Consider the following 17,355-nt stretch of genomic DNA (forward strand, 5'->3'; position numbering starts at 1 on the left):
TCATGGCTTCATTCAGCCCTGTCCAGTCCTGGCCACTGCCATCATTTAGGGAATTAACCAGTGGATGGTATGTTGGCAACAGCCCAGTCTGGGCCAGACCAAAGCCAGGAGCCTGGAACTCCATCTGCATCTCCCACATGGGTGGCAGCAACTCAAGTCCTTAAGCCCTCACCTTCTCATTAACAGGAAGCTGGGTGGGAAGCAGAATAACCAAGACTTAAACTAAAACTCTGATATGAAATGTGGGCATTGCAAGTGGCAGTTTAACCTGGTGTGCCACAATGCCTGCCCATCAAATCATTATTGATTAAAATGAGATATCATTTTTACTGTTGAATTGGGAAACACCTTTTTAAAAAAAAAATTATCTGAGAAGGAGAGAGAAAGAGAGCACTCCCAATGACTGGTTCACTCCCCAAATACCTACAACAACCTGGCTGATGCTGGGAGTTGGGTACTCAGTCAAGATTTCTCACATGGGTAACAGGAACCCAATTACTTGAGCCATCATTGCTGTCTCCCCCGGTCTTCACTAACAGGGAGCTAGAATCAGGACTTGTTGCCCAGTACGAAACCCAGGTAATTTGATAGGGGACTATGGGCATTTTGACTGCTAAGCTATATACCTGCCCAGGTTGCTTTGAAAAAGAATAAAATCCAGTGTAAGCTCTCTCTCATTGCTGACAGGAGGGTAAAAGCAGCTCCACGCCGTGTGCAAATATCCTTTAAGATGCCCTTTTCTGGGGCACTTATGGCACACAGAGCAGGCCCAGTCCCCACTTTGGACACCCACATCCCATATTGGAGTGCCTAGTTCAAGTGCTTCTGAGCTAACTTCCTGCTAATGTGTATGGCAACCCATTTGGAACCCATTGAAAACAAAAAGCGAAACAAGTGGGAGGGAGGGTTGTTTGGAGGCAGAAGATACCTGAAAACAGAGTGGGAGCTAATGCGAAGGAAAGTAACTTGAAGAATTTTGCTTGCAAATAAAATGAATATTTGTCCTTTTCTGTTTATATTACAAGTTAGCCATCATTATTAAGACTTTTGTTTCCTATTAAAAATATTGATATTTTTTATTATTTTGACAATCTTTACATAGTTGATTAGGGCACAAAGGGTCAAGTGCTATAGGAAAGTGGGTAAGACCATTGTTTTCACATTCTCTCTATCCTTTTTTTTTTTTTTTTTGTATCTGGGATAAGGGGGGAGATAAAGGGAGAAGCTCCATCCAGCCTCCCACTCATCCCAGGGTCTCTGACATGGGGCATGATCTGAGGACACTGCTCAAGTGGTTTTGATAATTCAACAGTTCTAAGTTACTGCAAGTCACACCATTCTAAGCACAGTGAAATCTTTCTAGAATCCACTGGCTGACACAGTCCACTTTAGAGACTCCATTTGCCCAGATTTTCACTGCCAACACATGGTGGGGGTAGATGATCGATTTGTTCTGTCTTCCATCCTCTGTTGTGTTACCAGGTGTCCTCTGCAAGTTCTGATGAGGTGCCATATCCTCCATGTGCACCTGGTTTAAAAAACACAAATCACAGGGCCAGCATTGTGGCACAGCTGGTTAAGCTACTACCCACAATACTGGCATCCTATGGGCCCCAGTTTATATCCAGCTGTTCAACTTCTAATCCAGTTCTCTGCTAGTATACCTGGGAAAACAGTAAAAGATGTGCCCAAGTCTTGGACCCCAGCACCCACATGAGACAGCTGGATAAGGTTTCAGACTCGTGGCTTCCCTGGCCATGGTGACCATTTGGGGAGTGAACCAACAGATGAAAGATCTTTCTCTAACTCTGTCTTTCAGATAAATAAATCTGTTTTTTTTAAAATCACTGTTTTATTTCATTTAAATATATAATGTACCAAATTGTGAAAGAATTAATAGATGAACTTTTAAAAGGATTTCTAAAGTTAAAACTCCGTGAAAAATAGACTGTTAATATAATGTACAGTAATTACTCTTAATTGCGTGGGAATATCTCATTTTGTTTGGCTCTACTTAAACAACCCCAAAGTGGAGTGCACCAAGACATACTGAATTTCAAACTAAATAAGTTAAAATTACCATGTACATTCCACTACATGTAAAAACAGGAAGAGCCATAGTATTTGATGTGAAATGAAGATTAGAGCAATAATAAAGAGAAAACAAGAAGCTGCTTACATTTGTTTGGAATAAGAAACTAAGAAACCAGGGTCAGTGAGTCTCAATGCAGATGTACTTCTCCTTGGGAAAAATATTTCAAAAATTCAGTTTACAAAGCAAATCAATTTGACAGTAATTATTTATATTGAAAAAGAGTCTGCAGTTTCAGAAGGATCTAGTTCAGGGTTTAGTGTGTTTGTTTGTCATTATGAACTTGACAGAAATGAGAAGAATTTAAAGCTTAGATGTTAAATGCCATTGGCAATTAAAAATGACCAAAATGAAGGGAACATATTTTTATGGGTAATAATGGAAGAGGTCATCTAATTTGATTTCTAGAAAATGTTTGTGGAGCTTTTCAGTTTTATCTGATATATAAATGGAGGCACACCTGGAGTTTATTACTTTATCACTTCTAGCATATTCCTGAATATGATTATTTGTAACAAACATACAGTTTTCCTTTTACATTCTTCAGATAATTTCAAAGATTTCTGAGTCATCAAAAACATTTCACATTTCTCCAAGGTAAACATGCTTGAGAGAAATCACTCTTCCATTTTATTATAAGTTGAAATTATCTGCTTTGTGAAATGACGGCAACAATTTGAATGGCTGCCACTTACTGAGCATTCAGAGCTCCTAACACTATGATGTACACTTTTTGTATCATGCTAACTTGATGCTGACTTCTCGTGCATTTAGTGAACTGTTCACTGTAGAGGGATGACTATGTGCTTGGACCCATTTAAGGTGCTGCAGATTCATCAGGGAAGAAATAGGCCTATAGTCCTACCCTCTGGGTAACATATATGCTAGTGCAGGTGGGAGGGAGAGAAAGATGGTAATACAAAATAAGTAACTAAATCAGAGACTAGGTTGGAATGTGATGAGTAACACTGAGGAAAAGAAGTAGGAGTTGGGGAAAGCCAGAGCTGGAGAGGGAAGAGTCATACTTTTAACAAAGAATAGTCATGGAAACCTTTACAGAGTGGCTGAACCCCCACAGCTGACCATCCCAATTAGGACAGAGAGCAAAAGCAAAAACCTTGAAAGTGGAGCCAGTTGAAGGCAAGGACAGAGGTAAAGATGGGGAGCATCTTAAAGGATGAGTTCTGAGAGATAGCAGAGCTCTACTTGGAGAAAGATAGCAAGGCCTCAGAGGATTTGGACAAGGAAATGACATGGTTTGACTAATGGTGTAACAGGATCATCCTGGCCCCTGCAGCAAAATAAAATGCTATGACGCAAGTGGTCTTGTCTAGTTTCACAGATAAAGGAATTAAGGCTCAGAGAAACTAAGGAATTAAGGCTCAGACAAGCTAAGTAATTTACCACATTCCCATTTACTAGACAACTAGTTGGACTAGAATTTTAATCCATGCTGTGTAATCCAGAAGCTCACACTTTTCCCACTGTAACACGCCACCTCACAATTGATAAGTTTGTGACCTTGGCTGAAGTTAGATGACTTTGAATGACCCATCTTTTTTCCCTTTTCTCTGGTGTTCCTTGGCATCCCTGGCAAGGCCACTGTTTTTCACAACCCCAGAAGCAACTGATTATATTATAAATATGTAAATTCATTTCTCTGAGAGTGCAAAGTTGGCAGCTCAAATAGCCACATGTGATTGCACTGTTCTGCAGGGAGATTGAATTGACTTCGAACTCTGGTTAAGCCTTCAGCAATACATGGTTGGTCAGAATTTGTGCTGGCCCCACTTTGATGTATCTGCCTATCTTTCCTTCCTCTGACATGTCTTTTGCCAGCCATCTCTTACCACTCTCTACGATCTAGCAACACTCTAGTCCAGCAATATAGTATGCTGGCATGTGACATCTTTATGGGTAACTTGGGCGCACAATTGTAAGAGCAAGCCTGAGCCTGAGCGGCTGTGGGATGTAAATAGGTGTGCATGTCTTCTAATGAGAGGAAGGAAAACACACTGTATTTCATGAATATCAGATTGAAGATACGACAAATGATGCCACCTAATTGTCATCAAAATTGCGGCTTAGTTTGATTTAAGCTCAACGCGATTTTCTTGTGTGCTTTACAACCTAAGCTTTAGTCCTGTGAGCGCTTATTTATGCTGAAACTGATTTTGGGGGTTTGTTTGAAAGACATTGCTTAGACTTTCACAACTCAACATGTAAAAAAATGCTGTGAAAGTCAGAGTTTTGAAGGGAAATTTTGACCATTATTTGACTGGATGACTTTAATGGAGTTCTATCAATAAAGCTCTATGGCATTTCATGTTTGAGAATTCTGTATAGTTGTCCCAGTACCCTAGAGCAATTTGGCATCTTTTTCAGTCTTACGAGTTTAGTTACAAAACAGTGAAAATCATGACAGCATGTCTGATAAGATTAACTAATACCATGATAATATATTTTATTATATAAAATATTAGTGCTGGGAATGTGATGCAAGAATGGGTAAAGGGAAAACTCACCTGTCATTTGAGTCCTCAAGGTTAGTGATGGTAATTGCCAAACACAACATCAGCATGTTTACAACCATATCCTAGGGTTTTATTCCCATTGAAACGATTGCACCAGAATTTGGGTATCAGATCCTATTTCAAATGTAGGTAAGAAAGGGTTGTGCATGGTGGAGATTGAACCTCTGCTTTTGTGGCTGCTGTGCAATGTGCAGAAAACAATGAAGTGGTTTCCCAGTAGAGCAAACAGAATCAACGTACACCCCAGTGATTCCACTTCTAGACAGACATAGGCCTTCAAAAGTTCATGCCAGAGTGGAATTGGAAGTTTATTATGATGCAAAAAAAAAATTGAGCTCCATGAATGGTTTTGTTTCTATAGTACCACTACTCATTTTTCTATGAAGTTTTTGTAGACTCTTTATATATAATTCAAAAGAATGGAAAAACTTACTCAGACAAAAGCTTGCATATGGATGGTCACAGTAGTGCTAATCACAATAGGCAAAAGGTGGAAACAACCCAGACGTCTGTTAGTGCACAGATGTATAACAAAATGTGCAGTGTTCACATAGCAGAGTATTATTCTGTCACAAAAAGGGATGAAATATAACAGCATGCTATAGCATGGGCTAATCTTAAAAACATGTTTCTGAGATGGACCAGTCACAAAATACCAGATCATGAATTATTCTATTTATATGCAATATCTTGAGTAGACAAATTTACAAATTTATAGAAACGAGAAGCCATTGAGTGATTGCAGAGGAGAGGGCTGGAAAGAGGGGCATGAAAATGAAGTAGCTACATGATAGTATGGAGTTTCTGTGGAGTGATGAAAATTTTTGAAACCAGAGATGGTGGCTGCATGATCCTGTTGAATAGTCAAAGTCACAAGAAGTGATTTTTGTGCTATGTGTGTACTTTACCACATTTTTAAAAAGAAAAAGCAGTGTGCTGCTTTTCAAAATATTCTTGATTTTTGATTAAGTATTTGACAGAAAGAGCAAGTCCCAGCAGAAGTGCATGCAGCAAAGGCAAGACAAAATGGCGGTAGCTGTTAGATGTCTGCCAAGTGATGTTTAGACTCTCCAGCTGAGTTCCCTGATGGAGAGAGCTGTCCTCATATAGGCACATCAGACAGATGTACACATGCTCTGGGAATCCCTGGTACCCGATAGCATGCGTGGTAGTTTTAGGTGTGGTACAGCTTGTTTGGCGCTTTCACATCAAACTAGGAAAAACTGTGGCATCCTGGGCTATTAAAAATTTGAGCATACAGCTACCCAGCAGAGAGAGATTTTTCCCTGCAGTGACGCCAAGATAATTGCAGTTTATCCAGTGAAAAGGAACATAAACTTTTATGATCCGGTAGTGCTATAGTAGCTTAGAAGTATGTGCAAAGATTCTTGTTACAGCTGCACAAATTCTTTTTCTGTGTCCTTGGGAGTGTGCCGCTTGTTCCTCCTCTTCAGATCATGGTCTACTCTCTGATGGAAAAAAATTTTTAAATGTTTTTTTTTCCCTGACAATGAAGATAACATTTGATTATTACAATAGTTCAGAAAAGTAAAACTATGTTAAAAATGAAAGGCTGAAATGTCAACAATCAGGATTAATGCAATTGCTGCTTTGGTACTATTTGTTCCAGCCTTGAGTTTTACCAGGATTGTGCAGTGTTTCTACACAGCCTAGAAATCTTGCATGCCAGTAAATACTCCTTGCCTTCATATTTGTTGTGGTGGACTAGTGTTCTGTTGTATGCGTGGTTATGACTGCTCCATGATCAGTGTTGTTAGGAATCGGAGGCATCCCTTACAGTGGCTCCTCCGTGGTCACTTAGGCCTCTGACAGACATACCTGGTGACTCAATGATTTATTTGGTTCATTGTTCTAGGGACTGGGGAATCCAAGTGTGTGGCACCCGTGTTGGTGGTTTTTTCTGCTGCATCATAACATGGCAAAGACTACTGCATGGTGAGAGTGAAAGAGTATCATTTCAGATCTATCTTCCTCTTCCTACAAAGTCGCTAATGTTGTAATGAGGCCCTCACTCTCATAACCTCATCTAATCCTAACGACCTCCCAAAGAACCCATCTCCAGATTTGATCACTAGTGGTCTTTCAATTTCTAGCACATCAACTTTTGGGGGTAATACATTCAAACCATAACATTGGCAGTAAAGGGAATTGGTGTTGTGGCCTAGCACATCAAGCTGCTGCCTGCATCGCCAGCATTCCATATTGGGGCCTGTTTGTGTCCCAGTTGTTCTGACTTCTGATCCAAATTCCTGCTAGTAGCCTGGAAAAACAGCAAAAGATGGCTGAAGTGTTTGGGCACCTGACATCTAAGAGACCCTAATGAAGCTCCTGGCTTTAATTCAGGCCCAGCCTTGCTGTTGAACCATGGGGTGGAAGATTTTTCTCTCTATGTGACTCTTCCAAAATAAGTAAAAATAAAAATTCAGCTCAAAACTCACCATCTTCATTATTATTTACATTTTAAAAAAAGTTTGTCTATTTATTTGAAAAGCAGAATGACAGAGAAGAAGGAGGAGTGTGAAAGAGATCTTTTATCTTCTGGTTCATTCCCCAAATAGCTGCAATGACTAGGTTTGGGCTAGGTCTGAGCCAGGAGTCTGGAACTGCATCAGGATCTCCCACATGGGTGTTAAGGGTTCAAGTACTTGGATGTCTTTCAGTACTTTCCCAGGCACATTAGCAGAGAGCTGGATCAGAAACAGAGCAGCCAAGACTCAAACCAGCATCATAAGTGATGCCTTAGCCCATTGTGCCAAATAGCTGGTGCCCAAAACCACTGTCTTTAGGAAGCTCTCCTGACTGAGCCCCACTCCATCTGAACATTCCACCTTCCATTCCAAGAGAAAGAATGGAAGGAAGGAAGGAGGGAGAGAGAGAGACTGAGAGAGAAGTATGCAGGAGCATGGACTTTGGAGCCAAATGGTATGGGTTTGCATTCTGGCTTTTGCAATACTGGGTGGGTCATTTAACATTTCTGTATGTCAGTGTTGTGATCTGCAGAGAGGGGTAATAACAACAGCTAACTCCAAGCTCAGATAAGATGATGCATGCCAGAAGTACCTGGCAGCACCTGACTTGACTCATGACTAGTCCCCAGCAAATGGCAGCGACTGCTAATCAGTCTATTTGGGGAGTCCTGCACCTGGCTTTGAGAGTTTTTCTCTGCATGTGGGAAGCCCCAATAGATTATGGACTCTGAAAAATGCAGATGCCATAGTGCCTTTACAGTGTTTCCAATTCCGTCAGCTCTCTGCCAGTATTACTGATTGATTGGGAAAATCTCACTTGTTCAACTGGTGATTTTTTGTTTGTTTATTTATTTATTTATTTATTTTTAATTGAATTTGCCCTTCATTTTTTTTTCCATGGGAAATACAAAATGCTCAAATCCCCTTTTCTTCAAAGAACCCAGGAAACCTGAGAAATGAAGATAGGGGGAATACAGTTATTTCAGGTAGATCAGCATCTAAAATGTAAGGAAATGCTGGAACAGAACAACCTAGAATTCTAAAATGATAATAATGAGCAGAATTATCTAAAATAACTGAAAACTATTTTTTTCTGATAGACCAATTTATAATAAAAGGACAAATAAAACCTTGTGTTCCCTTATTTATTCAAGATTCTTGGGAACCGAATAATTTCCAGTAAGTAGATTTTCCAGATAATAGAAGCTTACCCATGTAACCACTGAAACATTTTGTAGTTCAACCATTTTGATGTAATTATTTCTAATGAATGCTGCATAGTTTATTGCTTTCATATGGAGGCTATATTGAAAACAATACAGCTAATTTGTTAGGCTTTGGGACCCAGTTGGTAATACATTGTTGTTGTTTTGGTTTTAGCTCTGCCAAAGAATCTCATAATTTGCCTTCTGAGGACTCAGGCAACTGTTCCTTTACATAGCTCTTTTAACTTAGTTCTACCCCACCTCCTTATTTTTCTCCCATTGCCAGGGTATGCCAGGTTTTACTTTTTCCTGTGGAAGTATATATGATTGTTTTTCGCAACCCCAGAATGCCTTTCTAATGTATGGATTTGTAAATTTTGTACCTTGGGAAATCAGACACCTGAGTCTGTTACTTTTTTCATGTAAGCAAGATTAACAGGTATTCAGTAAAGTTATGTACTTAATGGTAGTTATTTTGACCATATAGCGACTTTAAAATTTTATGTTGCGATTCCAGGCTGTTATCTGGTCGAAGTTTGACTCCAGGCGAAATACCACTTTATTTCAAAGCTGTAATGCTGATGATTTTCCATTCTAGCATTGGTACCGTCCTGCTGCTCCTAAATTAAGTAGAGAAATTAAAGAACAGTGATCCCTTGTCCGCCACTGAGTTAGAAAATGTTTTGAAAAATGTGATCTGGACCTTTTTAAAGAGAAGTATAACAGTCTTAGATATTATTGTGTTTTCCCATTTCCTTTACAGAGACTTGCTGTTACATATGAATGTCAAAAATCTCACAGAGCAGGATATTATAACCATTGCACGTCACTACCGTGCGCCTGATGAACCATGTCCACAACTGAGTATCTTAATAGCAAAGGCTCATGATCAGCTCAAGAAAAGCCTCTATGAAAATTTCGACGCACTCATTTTACGTTGTATGTGTGAAGATCGAGAACGGTAAGCTTTTGTTTTATTGATTCTAATTTATAAATTAAGTATCTAGGATCTTGAATAATGAAGGAACTTAAATGTTATCAAAAAGGGCAGAAATATAATTGACCTTCTTGTGGCTGGCACAGTGGCATAGCACGGGCATCCCATATGGGTGCCAGTTCATATTCTAGTTGCTCTACTTCCCATCCAGGTCCCTGCTTATGGCCTGGGAAAGCAGTGGAGGATGGGACCCTGCACCTGTGTAGAGACCCGGAAGAGCTCCTGAATCCTGGCTTCAGATCAGTTAAGCTCTGGCCATTGCAGCCACTTGAGGAGTGAACCAGCAAATGGAAGACCTTTCTCTCTGTTTCTCTTTCTATAAATCTACCTTTCCAGCAAAAATAAGTGAATCTTAAAAAAAAAAAATTCACCTCTCCATTGTACTCCATTGTTTAGTGAAGTGACCTTGAAACATTCTGGAGAGTATCTGAGTAAAGATATTTTGTAATGATGATAAGCTTCCTTGATGGACTAGAGGAGGCCCAATGTCTTTAAAAGAACAGGCTTCCCCATTGCATTTTTTCCCACCTGTTTCTAGAAGCATTTGAAACATAGTAAATCATGTTGATAGAAGGTTTAACGCTGAGATGTCTTCTCATGTTATTTTAGTGTTATCTGGGGCATTTATTAATGTGGCCTTTATAATTAACAGAACAGGGAATTTTAAAAAGTAAATTCTCTATAGAATTTCCTTGAGATTATTCTTGGAAATAATGAAGCTTAGCATAATCTGTTTCTAACACATCGATCCTGTGCATGTTGAACTGCATCCAGCCGTTGTTACATACAGCAGATAACAACCATTTTAATGTCTTTTGGAATTCATCTTACAGACCTGACACAATGGAATGGGAGACAATGGGGTGAGGGATGTATACATTTACTGATTTCGTCTGGCGAGTTAGGAAATCTTAGTTCTCGTCTTGCTTCTATCCCTGTTACTGAACACCACTGCTCTCTCTTCTTGGTAATCTTTTTTCATTCCCATACTTGAAGCTTGCATCCTTAAATACCTTGAAGGATCACTTAGTTTATGTTAAAATGAACATGATTTTTTTCTAATTCATTATACATCCTCATTGAGTTTTTATTAATGTAGTATTTTTTTTTCTTTATAGATTTATTTTTTTCCAAGACACAGAATGATTTATTCCTCAAAGACTTGCAAAAGCTGGGGCTAGGACAGACTAAAGGCAGGAACCTGGACTTCAATCCAGGCTCATATGGGTGGAAGGGACCAGTCACTTGCTGCCTCCCTGGATAATGCATTGCTAAGAAGCCAAAATCAGAAGCAGAGTAGCCAGGACTGGAACCCAGGCACTCTAATAGGGGCTACAAGCATCCCACATGATACCTTAATTATTGTACCTACTAAGTGCCTGCCCCAGCTTCCATCCTTAAGCTTACTTGAGTCTCCTAAAAAAAATAGATGACCTGAACTTTACTCCTGGTCCTGCCTTTCACCCTGGTAGTGCCTCTTCCTTAGGGAGTGACATTCCTTCACTAAAGGGATACTTCCTGGAAGCAATGGAACAGCTTGATCAGACACCCTAGGGTTCTTCCCTATCCAACAAGCTTTGATTCTAAACACAGATGTTCTCATTGCAAAGAAAAGAGCCCACTTCCCTTCTAATTAGTACTAATATGCGGGGTGCCTGGAAGGACATTCACTTCCGCACGCCCAGCATACTTGAGAAAATTGATTGCTGGATTGCTTAAGAGAAAGCCACTTGCTTCTCACAGAACTAAAGTGAATCTCAAGGCCATAGCTAAGACTTCGAAGTTACAATGTTTGGGTCCAAAGAAAAGACCAGAAAAAACACCCTTAAGCCATATCATACTTGTGTTGGAGCCTCTAGAAGCCTGTCAAATTAAGAGATGTTTTCAGATATCAGAACTGTTTTTGACCAGTGGTCAAGAATGCGGATCGATTACTTAGAGCAACACTCGTGGCTGCAGCCTTAATAGGCTGTATTATCACCAACCAAGAATTTCAATCTTGATGGAAAGACCTCTTTGTAAGGATAGAATCTGGTGATCTCGGAAATGGAAAAAGTTGGTGAAATGCAATAGGACTGTTTTTCTTTACTGTGAATTCCAATAGCAATTTTAGCCCTTATTTTTATGTGCACAGTTTTAGGGCCTGCCCCATGTTTATTTTCTTTCCAATGGCATGAAAGTGTTATTAAAGAGTGCAGGTATATAAAAGCTCATTAATTTTATATTTTGTTTTAATGCAGAAAACATGTATTGCCTACCAAAGACATCAGGAGGCTGTGCAAAGCCTCCAGGCTACCGTTGAAGGGAGATCTTCTGGAATCCTTACTGGCCAAGTAAGTGAGCACTCCACCCTTGATGGGAATTGCCTTGCGTGTTGTTGTTATGAGAATTCTCACTGGTTTTACATTGACCTGTCATTGTCTTTGACTTAATCTTTTCATTATATCATGACTGACCTCCGTTTATAACTTACAAAGGAAAAATTAGTCATGCTTTTGAGCTTATTAATAATAATTACTAATAATAATTAATAAAATATTATTAATGTAATACTATATACTTCATATAATATTAATTACATAATATTATTACATAATAGTTGTTATTAGAGACTATGGTGTCATAAAAGGTAAACACAATGAAGTTCCTTGTAAAACATCACTTGTTTTGGACCTAATCTTTTGGCTTCCTGGTACCACCCGCCTAGCCACCGAGACTTTAATCACCTTATTTGCTCTCTGTGACTTTACTCCAGCTACTTGCATGGCTTACATATCTTGGTCGTGCTAACATGTGTCAGACATGTGCTAGGCATTGTGACCATGGCATTGGGTACATTCATGTATTCCTCTCTTGCTAACAATTTTGAATTATGTCTACAAATAGTCCGTGGATCAGAATTCCCTGACAGTTTTCCCTCCTTGCACATGCTTGCATCGAATCTCCCCAGTCCAGTCCCACTATCTTCTTCTGATCCACATTTCTTCTTGACCCTTACAGGGCCTCTGTGTTGGTATTACTGCCACTGGTCTCTGCATTTTAAGTCTATATTTTTTCCACACTGCCACTAAGTACCTTCTAAGTAAAAATATCACCAGGTCATTCTTTCAGTGGTGTCAGTTTATTCCCTAAGAGAAGACAGAACTCTTTGACTTTGAAAGTGCTTCTCTATCATAGGGCTTAGGGAAGAAGAAAGGAAAAGGTGTTTTAACTATGTTTGCTTTTGTTTCCTAGCAGCTGTGTGAGAGATAAGTAGGTCATCCTGGTATTGAGAACCTGTAGTGAACTAGGCATGTCTAGGGGTAGGAGCTCTCCAAAGAGTTAGCACATCCCTAAAACTGCCCTTCCTGTTTCTCGTGTTTTTTTTTTTTTTTCGCATTTCCCACAAGTATCTCCTATCTTCCCACATTCTTGCATTGTCATTATTTCTTCAGCAGGTAATGGCTTCCAATTTTCTTTCCCTGCAATTAGCTTGCTCTTCTTTCAAGACCCATTTTCAAGTGGTACCACATCTGCTGGAGCCCTTTTTCATTTGCCTGCTGGGTGGTTGGAGTGATCCTCTCCTGCTAAGGCCTCTCATAGCATTCATTGTTTATGTTTCTCCTTTTGTGCTTTGGCTTGTAAGGTTGTGCCTTGACCTGTGGTCTGTTCAGATGAAGACAGATGCTGCTGCTTGATTTTCCACCTGTAACAAAGGATTGTCACTTCTTGACAGTTTAACACACGCGCACACCATACTCACTTGGTTTCTTTTATTCTCTGATTCACATACTAGCTGTGTCATCTCGTGAATTAGTCTGACTTGCCAGAACTCCTTACCTCTGGAATAAGATAATGGTGAATACCTACTGGTGGTCCAAAGAGAGCATATGTAAAGTCTGGCTCAGTGAAATCTCTGCTTTTTTATTCCAACATTAACCTTTTGGTTTATTTTTCTAATTTTCAAGTAGCTCTTTTTGTTTGTTTTATTGTATCTTTTGTGGACATTTAGGCTGCTAAGTATAGGAGAACAGGTTAAGTAAGGGACCATACTCCACATACTCTGACTTAGAAAAGAACTGGAGAAAAACTGTGTCTGCCTAGATTAGTAGAAGCCTTGTTTTTCAACAGTTGGAGCTGCATGTCTTTCACACATTAAGCTGTCTTCGAGTCCGGAAGCTGCAGATGTTTATTAGATTATCTCTGGATGGGCTTGAGGACAAGTTGTCCTGGAAAGTCCAGTAATGTGGGAGCCTGGCCTCTGGAGGACCTAGATGTTTCTCATCCAGCACTGAGGCCACCAAGTCACCAGCCTCTCATTCTCTCAGCAGACTCTTTTGTCTTGGCCTTTACGATTTGATATTAAATGTGAACAGACCATTCCACAACTTGCTTCAAAGTTGCCTCAATCTCTGGACACATCCGCCTCCAATCCCAGCTCGGCTTGGAGGAGGTCAGCCCTCTCCACTGCTCTGCCGACTATGTTCAGTCTAACTCTGCTTCTAATTGTGCAATGACCCTTCTCCACACTCAGGGGAAACTTCAGACTAATCAGATTAGAAATGTCTCATTCCCATTCCCCTCTCCCTCCAATATGCCCTGCCACGATTTGGGTCACATGCTTGGTGTTTTGCATCATCTCTGCAGATTCCTTTCAAAGACTGCCCTAATTCCTAATGGACCCATCAGCCTGCAACTTACATTTAAATGCTGCATTCTTATTGTTCCCTACAGACTCCACAGGGCTTTACAGCGCCTTGACCAGAGTCGTGCTCTGCACAGCCCTCTGCATGGCATGCCAAGCCAGAGCCCCCTCTGACGTCTAGCAGTCTCCCATGGGAGGCAGGCGTGGAGTTTGTTGATTTTGTTCACCACACACTGTGCACAGGGATAGTTCTACCTGTCTTGGGATAGATCTGGGCAGCTGTGGAGCTGTGTGAGTCCAGTTTAGGAGATTACAAAGAAGATGACTAAAAGGGTTGGATACTTTGTTTTCACCCAGTGATTGTCACCTCCTGACTATGCTTTTATTCCTGTGATTTCCTTCCTCCATTCTCATTGTTCTTGAAGTTCAGCTAGGTCCTTTTCTTAGCAGAATGAGCAAAGCTAGGATCAGGACTTCAAAATCTTTTTGCAACCCTGTTACTCTAGCTTCTGTCAGTCTGTGCTGGGAGCCGGTATGAGGTCATTTTACTTACCAAACAAATTCATTTCACTAATGCACAGGGCACCAAACTTGCATGTTCTGTGTCATAACTATTACCCATTAATAATAGGAGTGACACTTTGTATTGACATAGCACTAAGGGCCTTTGGTAAATTCTTGAGCATATTAAAAGGTACATTTTAATTGATGGTAGACATTATTCTCCATCTCATAAGCTCAAACGTCATGGTATGAAGAGTCCCACTTAAAGAGTGTGCTCCAGGCCAATGGGAGTCTCTGATGGAATTATAGCAACAACTCTCTAAGATATGCTAAGCCTTGGCTTCCATTTGAGGTCCTAGGGGTGAGGGCTGTGTGTTACTTACTTCTGCAGCTTCAGAGACTCGGCTTGTGCCTGGGGTCAAAAGCATAGGCTTGGTGTGCCCCAGCTCTGGCACCTCACTGCAGTTTCCTGGCTATGTGACCTTGCACATTTACTCAACCCCTCTGAGCCTTTCTTTGGACATAAATGTTCCTCAGTAACAAGAAGCAAAAAAAAAAAAAAAATTCTCAAACCATGAGAGATGGAGTGAATTCTAGGATCATTCTATTCTAAATTGTCCCTTGGGCATCTGAGGAATAAAGAGGTGGCCTTCTTCCTTAACTGTGTGGCCTTCTGAATCTAGACTTAGAATAGCTGTAAATTCAAGCACAACTCTTTCCCCCCAGCAGCCCTGCCTCAAGCCAGTCTTTTATAGCTGGCTTTGGGTTCCATGGAATGCCTTAGAACTGGCCTCCCAAGAGAGCTGGTGCCTCATCCAGAAAGATCGGTTAAAATGGAAAACATTAACAGGGTTTTAAAATCATCTCATTATGCTTTACCCAGCAGTGCCCCTTGGCCCTCTCCTTGAGGCTAGGATTTAGACTCATGTGATTTCACCCAACAATACCTAGCTCATGGCACTTGTTGAGCCATGGGAATTAGGCTCATTGGCAAAGTTTTCAGAGATATGCTCTTTTTCTCTGTGCCTCTCTGTCTTGGTTTCTCTCTCCCTTCTCGCCTCTTCCTCCCTGTGTGGTGTACACATAGCCACCCATCTGTATACTTTCTACCTTTTTAAGTATAAGGTAATTTGTAGCTGAATTAATTTTTAAGCAAATCCCAAACCACGTGGCCCGATATAGCATTGATCACCTGTACGACCCATGCCCAGCAGCCATGACCTACCTCATCAAGGACATCAGAGCTGAAATCATGACCACGTCTGGCTCTTTTGAGATAACCAGTTATCCATGGGCAGCTTGTACAGTGCTGTTTCACTAACCATTCGCACCAGTTTTTGTGACCAAACTTACATAGTAACCTGGAACTCTACTGCTTCTACCAAGTGTCTGGCCTTGAAGACTTTGGTTAGGTCTTTTGGGGTACACCCCGAGGTTGGCTGGGTAATGAAGTGACACCACATACAATTAAATGAGTCGAAAGTGACTCTTTGCTATCCTCCCTCCCTTCCAGCCTGTTCTCCAGAGTGATGTGGTGGCCTATGCAACAAGAGGACAAGCAGGTTCCTCTTGAGCAAAATACAGCTGTCACTGAGCCTTTTCCCTCTTTAGAGGGTGGAAATAAAGCAGCTTGCCATTATTCCCCATGGCAAGGAGATGGATGGCTGCTGCAGTTTGCAAGCCATTCATCATATTTGGGAGGGGGAGCCCGAACATCAGTCAAATGTCAGATCAGACTCACTTCTAAGAACTCCCACCTAGCAAGGCATTGGAAAGCCTGCTTGGGGGTCATTATTATCTCAAGAGGAATCCGAGAAATCACCTTTCCCTCCCCCTTCTTCCATAAACACATCTCTTAAGTTTGTGTAGTGAAGGAAATGGTGGATTGCCCAAGTATCAAAGGGAAAGAAGAATTTATGGAGGCTTTAGGAAAACACTTTAACACTGTGAGCTGGGACTTGAAAGCAAGGAGACTGACTTTTTAACAAGCATAAAAATGCTTAAAAGCCAGAATTAGTGTTGCCCTTTAGGGCAGTCACCCTGGAAGGCTGTGCACAGAATCCAACAATGTTGCCATAGAAAGTTCTTCTTTGGAATTGCCTTCAAAGCCCTTTTTTTAAATAAATTTCCTCCAGAGTGGCAAATTTTCATCCTTTGACCATGAATCAGAGCTCTAGTGAGAGCCAAATGTCATTTGTAGAGAAGTGAAGTAGGGGACTCAGGTGGCAAATCAAGATCATATTTTTGATGGAGAGCATAGCATGACCATGAAATAAGGAGCTCTGTTTTCCATGTGATCCAGAGCCATGAAAAAAACATTTTTGGAAAGCATGGCTAGGATTTGGGAAATGATACCTCTAGTCATGAGACAAGAAGGAGGCCTTGGTGTTGGAGGACAGAAGAGATGGCCATCAGGGTAATTGAGGTGCTGATTTGGTTTCTTGTTCTCATTCTCTAGATTTCCCAATCTTTCTCCAGCTCTCAAGTGCATCCTCTGCCTCCTTCTCCTCCAACCTGTACTAATGTTAGGGCCAGAGCACTTCTTTGTATTCTGGTTCTCTTTTTTAACCTCAACTAGCGAGCATAGGGAAAACTAGACCAAATGTATCTACTAGCAAATAATGTATTGAAAAACCTCACTCCCAGCAGGCCCAGAGGAAGAGTCTATGTGTGTAGGAGCAGGGAAGAACCCTAGGAGACTAACTCCTCATGGATGGGCTGCTTGTGAATGGCACTCCTTTGCTACAGCCTGGGAAAGCATATTTCAGGGACCATCTTCTTTTTACACATTATTAGACCTGTACACACTGATAATTAAGTATGATCAAATCCTTCTAAAAAATCTTATTCCATTGGACCACCTCCTCCAGACTTCTCAGATCCACTTGCAAGAAGCTGCTACTTGAAACC

The 17,355-nt window shown here is 40.7% G+C and overlaps 1 protein-coding gene across 1 annotated transcript in view; it reads left to right on the top strand.

Annotated features, from left to right (window-relative positions):
* EFHC2 (EF-hand domain containing 2) overlaps window positions 1-17,355 on the top strand; it is a 155,525-nt gene that overhangs the window by 114,388 nt on the left and 23,782 nt on the right. Inside the window, exons 15-16 of the mRNA XM_041002940.1 lie at window positions 9,084-9,281; window positions 11,558-11,650. Coding sequence (XP_040858874.1) covers window positions 9,084-9,281; window positions 11,558-11,650 — 291 coding nt within the window. The remainder of the gene's footprint in view (window positions 1-9,083; window positions 9,282-11,557; window positions 11,651-17,355) is intronic.

Source organism: Ochotona curzoniae, unplaced genomic scaffold (genome assembly GCF_017591425.1).
Source record: "Ochotona curzoniae isolate NIBS_2020 unplaced genomic scaffold, NIBS_Ocur_1.0 contig_1274, whole genome shotgun sequence".
Classification (NCBI taxonomy): domain Eukaryota; kingdom Metazoa; phylum Chordata; class Mammalia; order Lagomorpha; family Ochotonidae; genus Ochotona; species Ochotona curzoniae.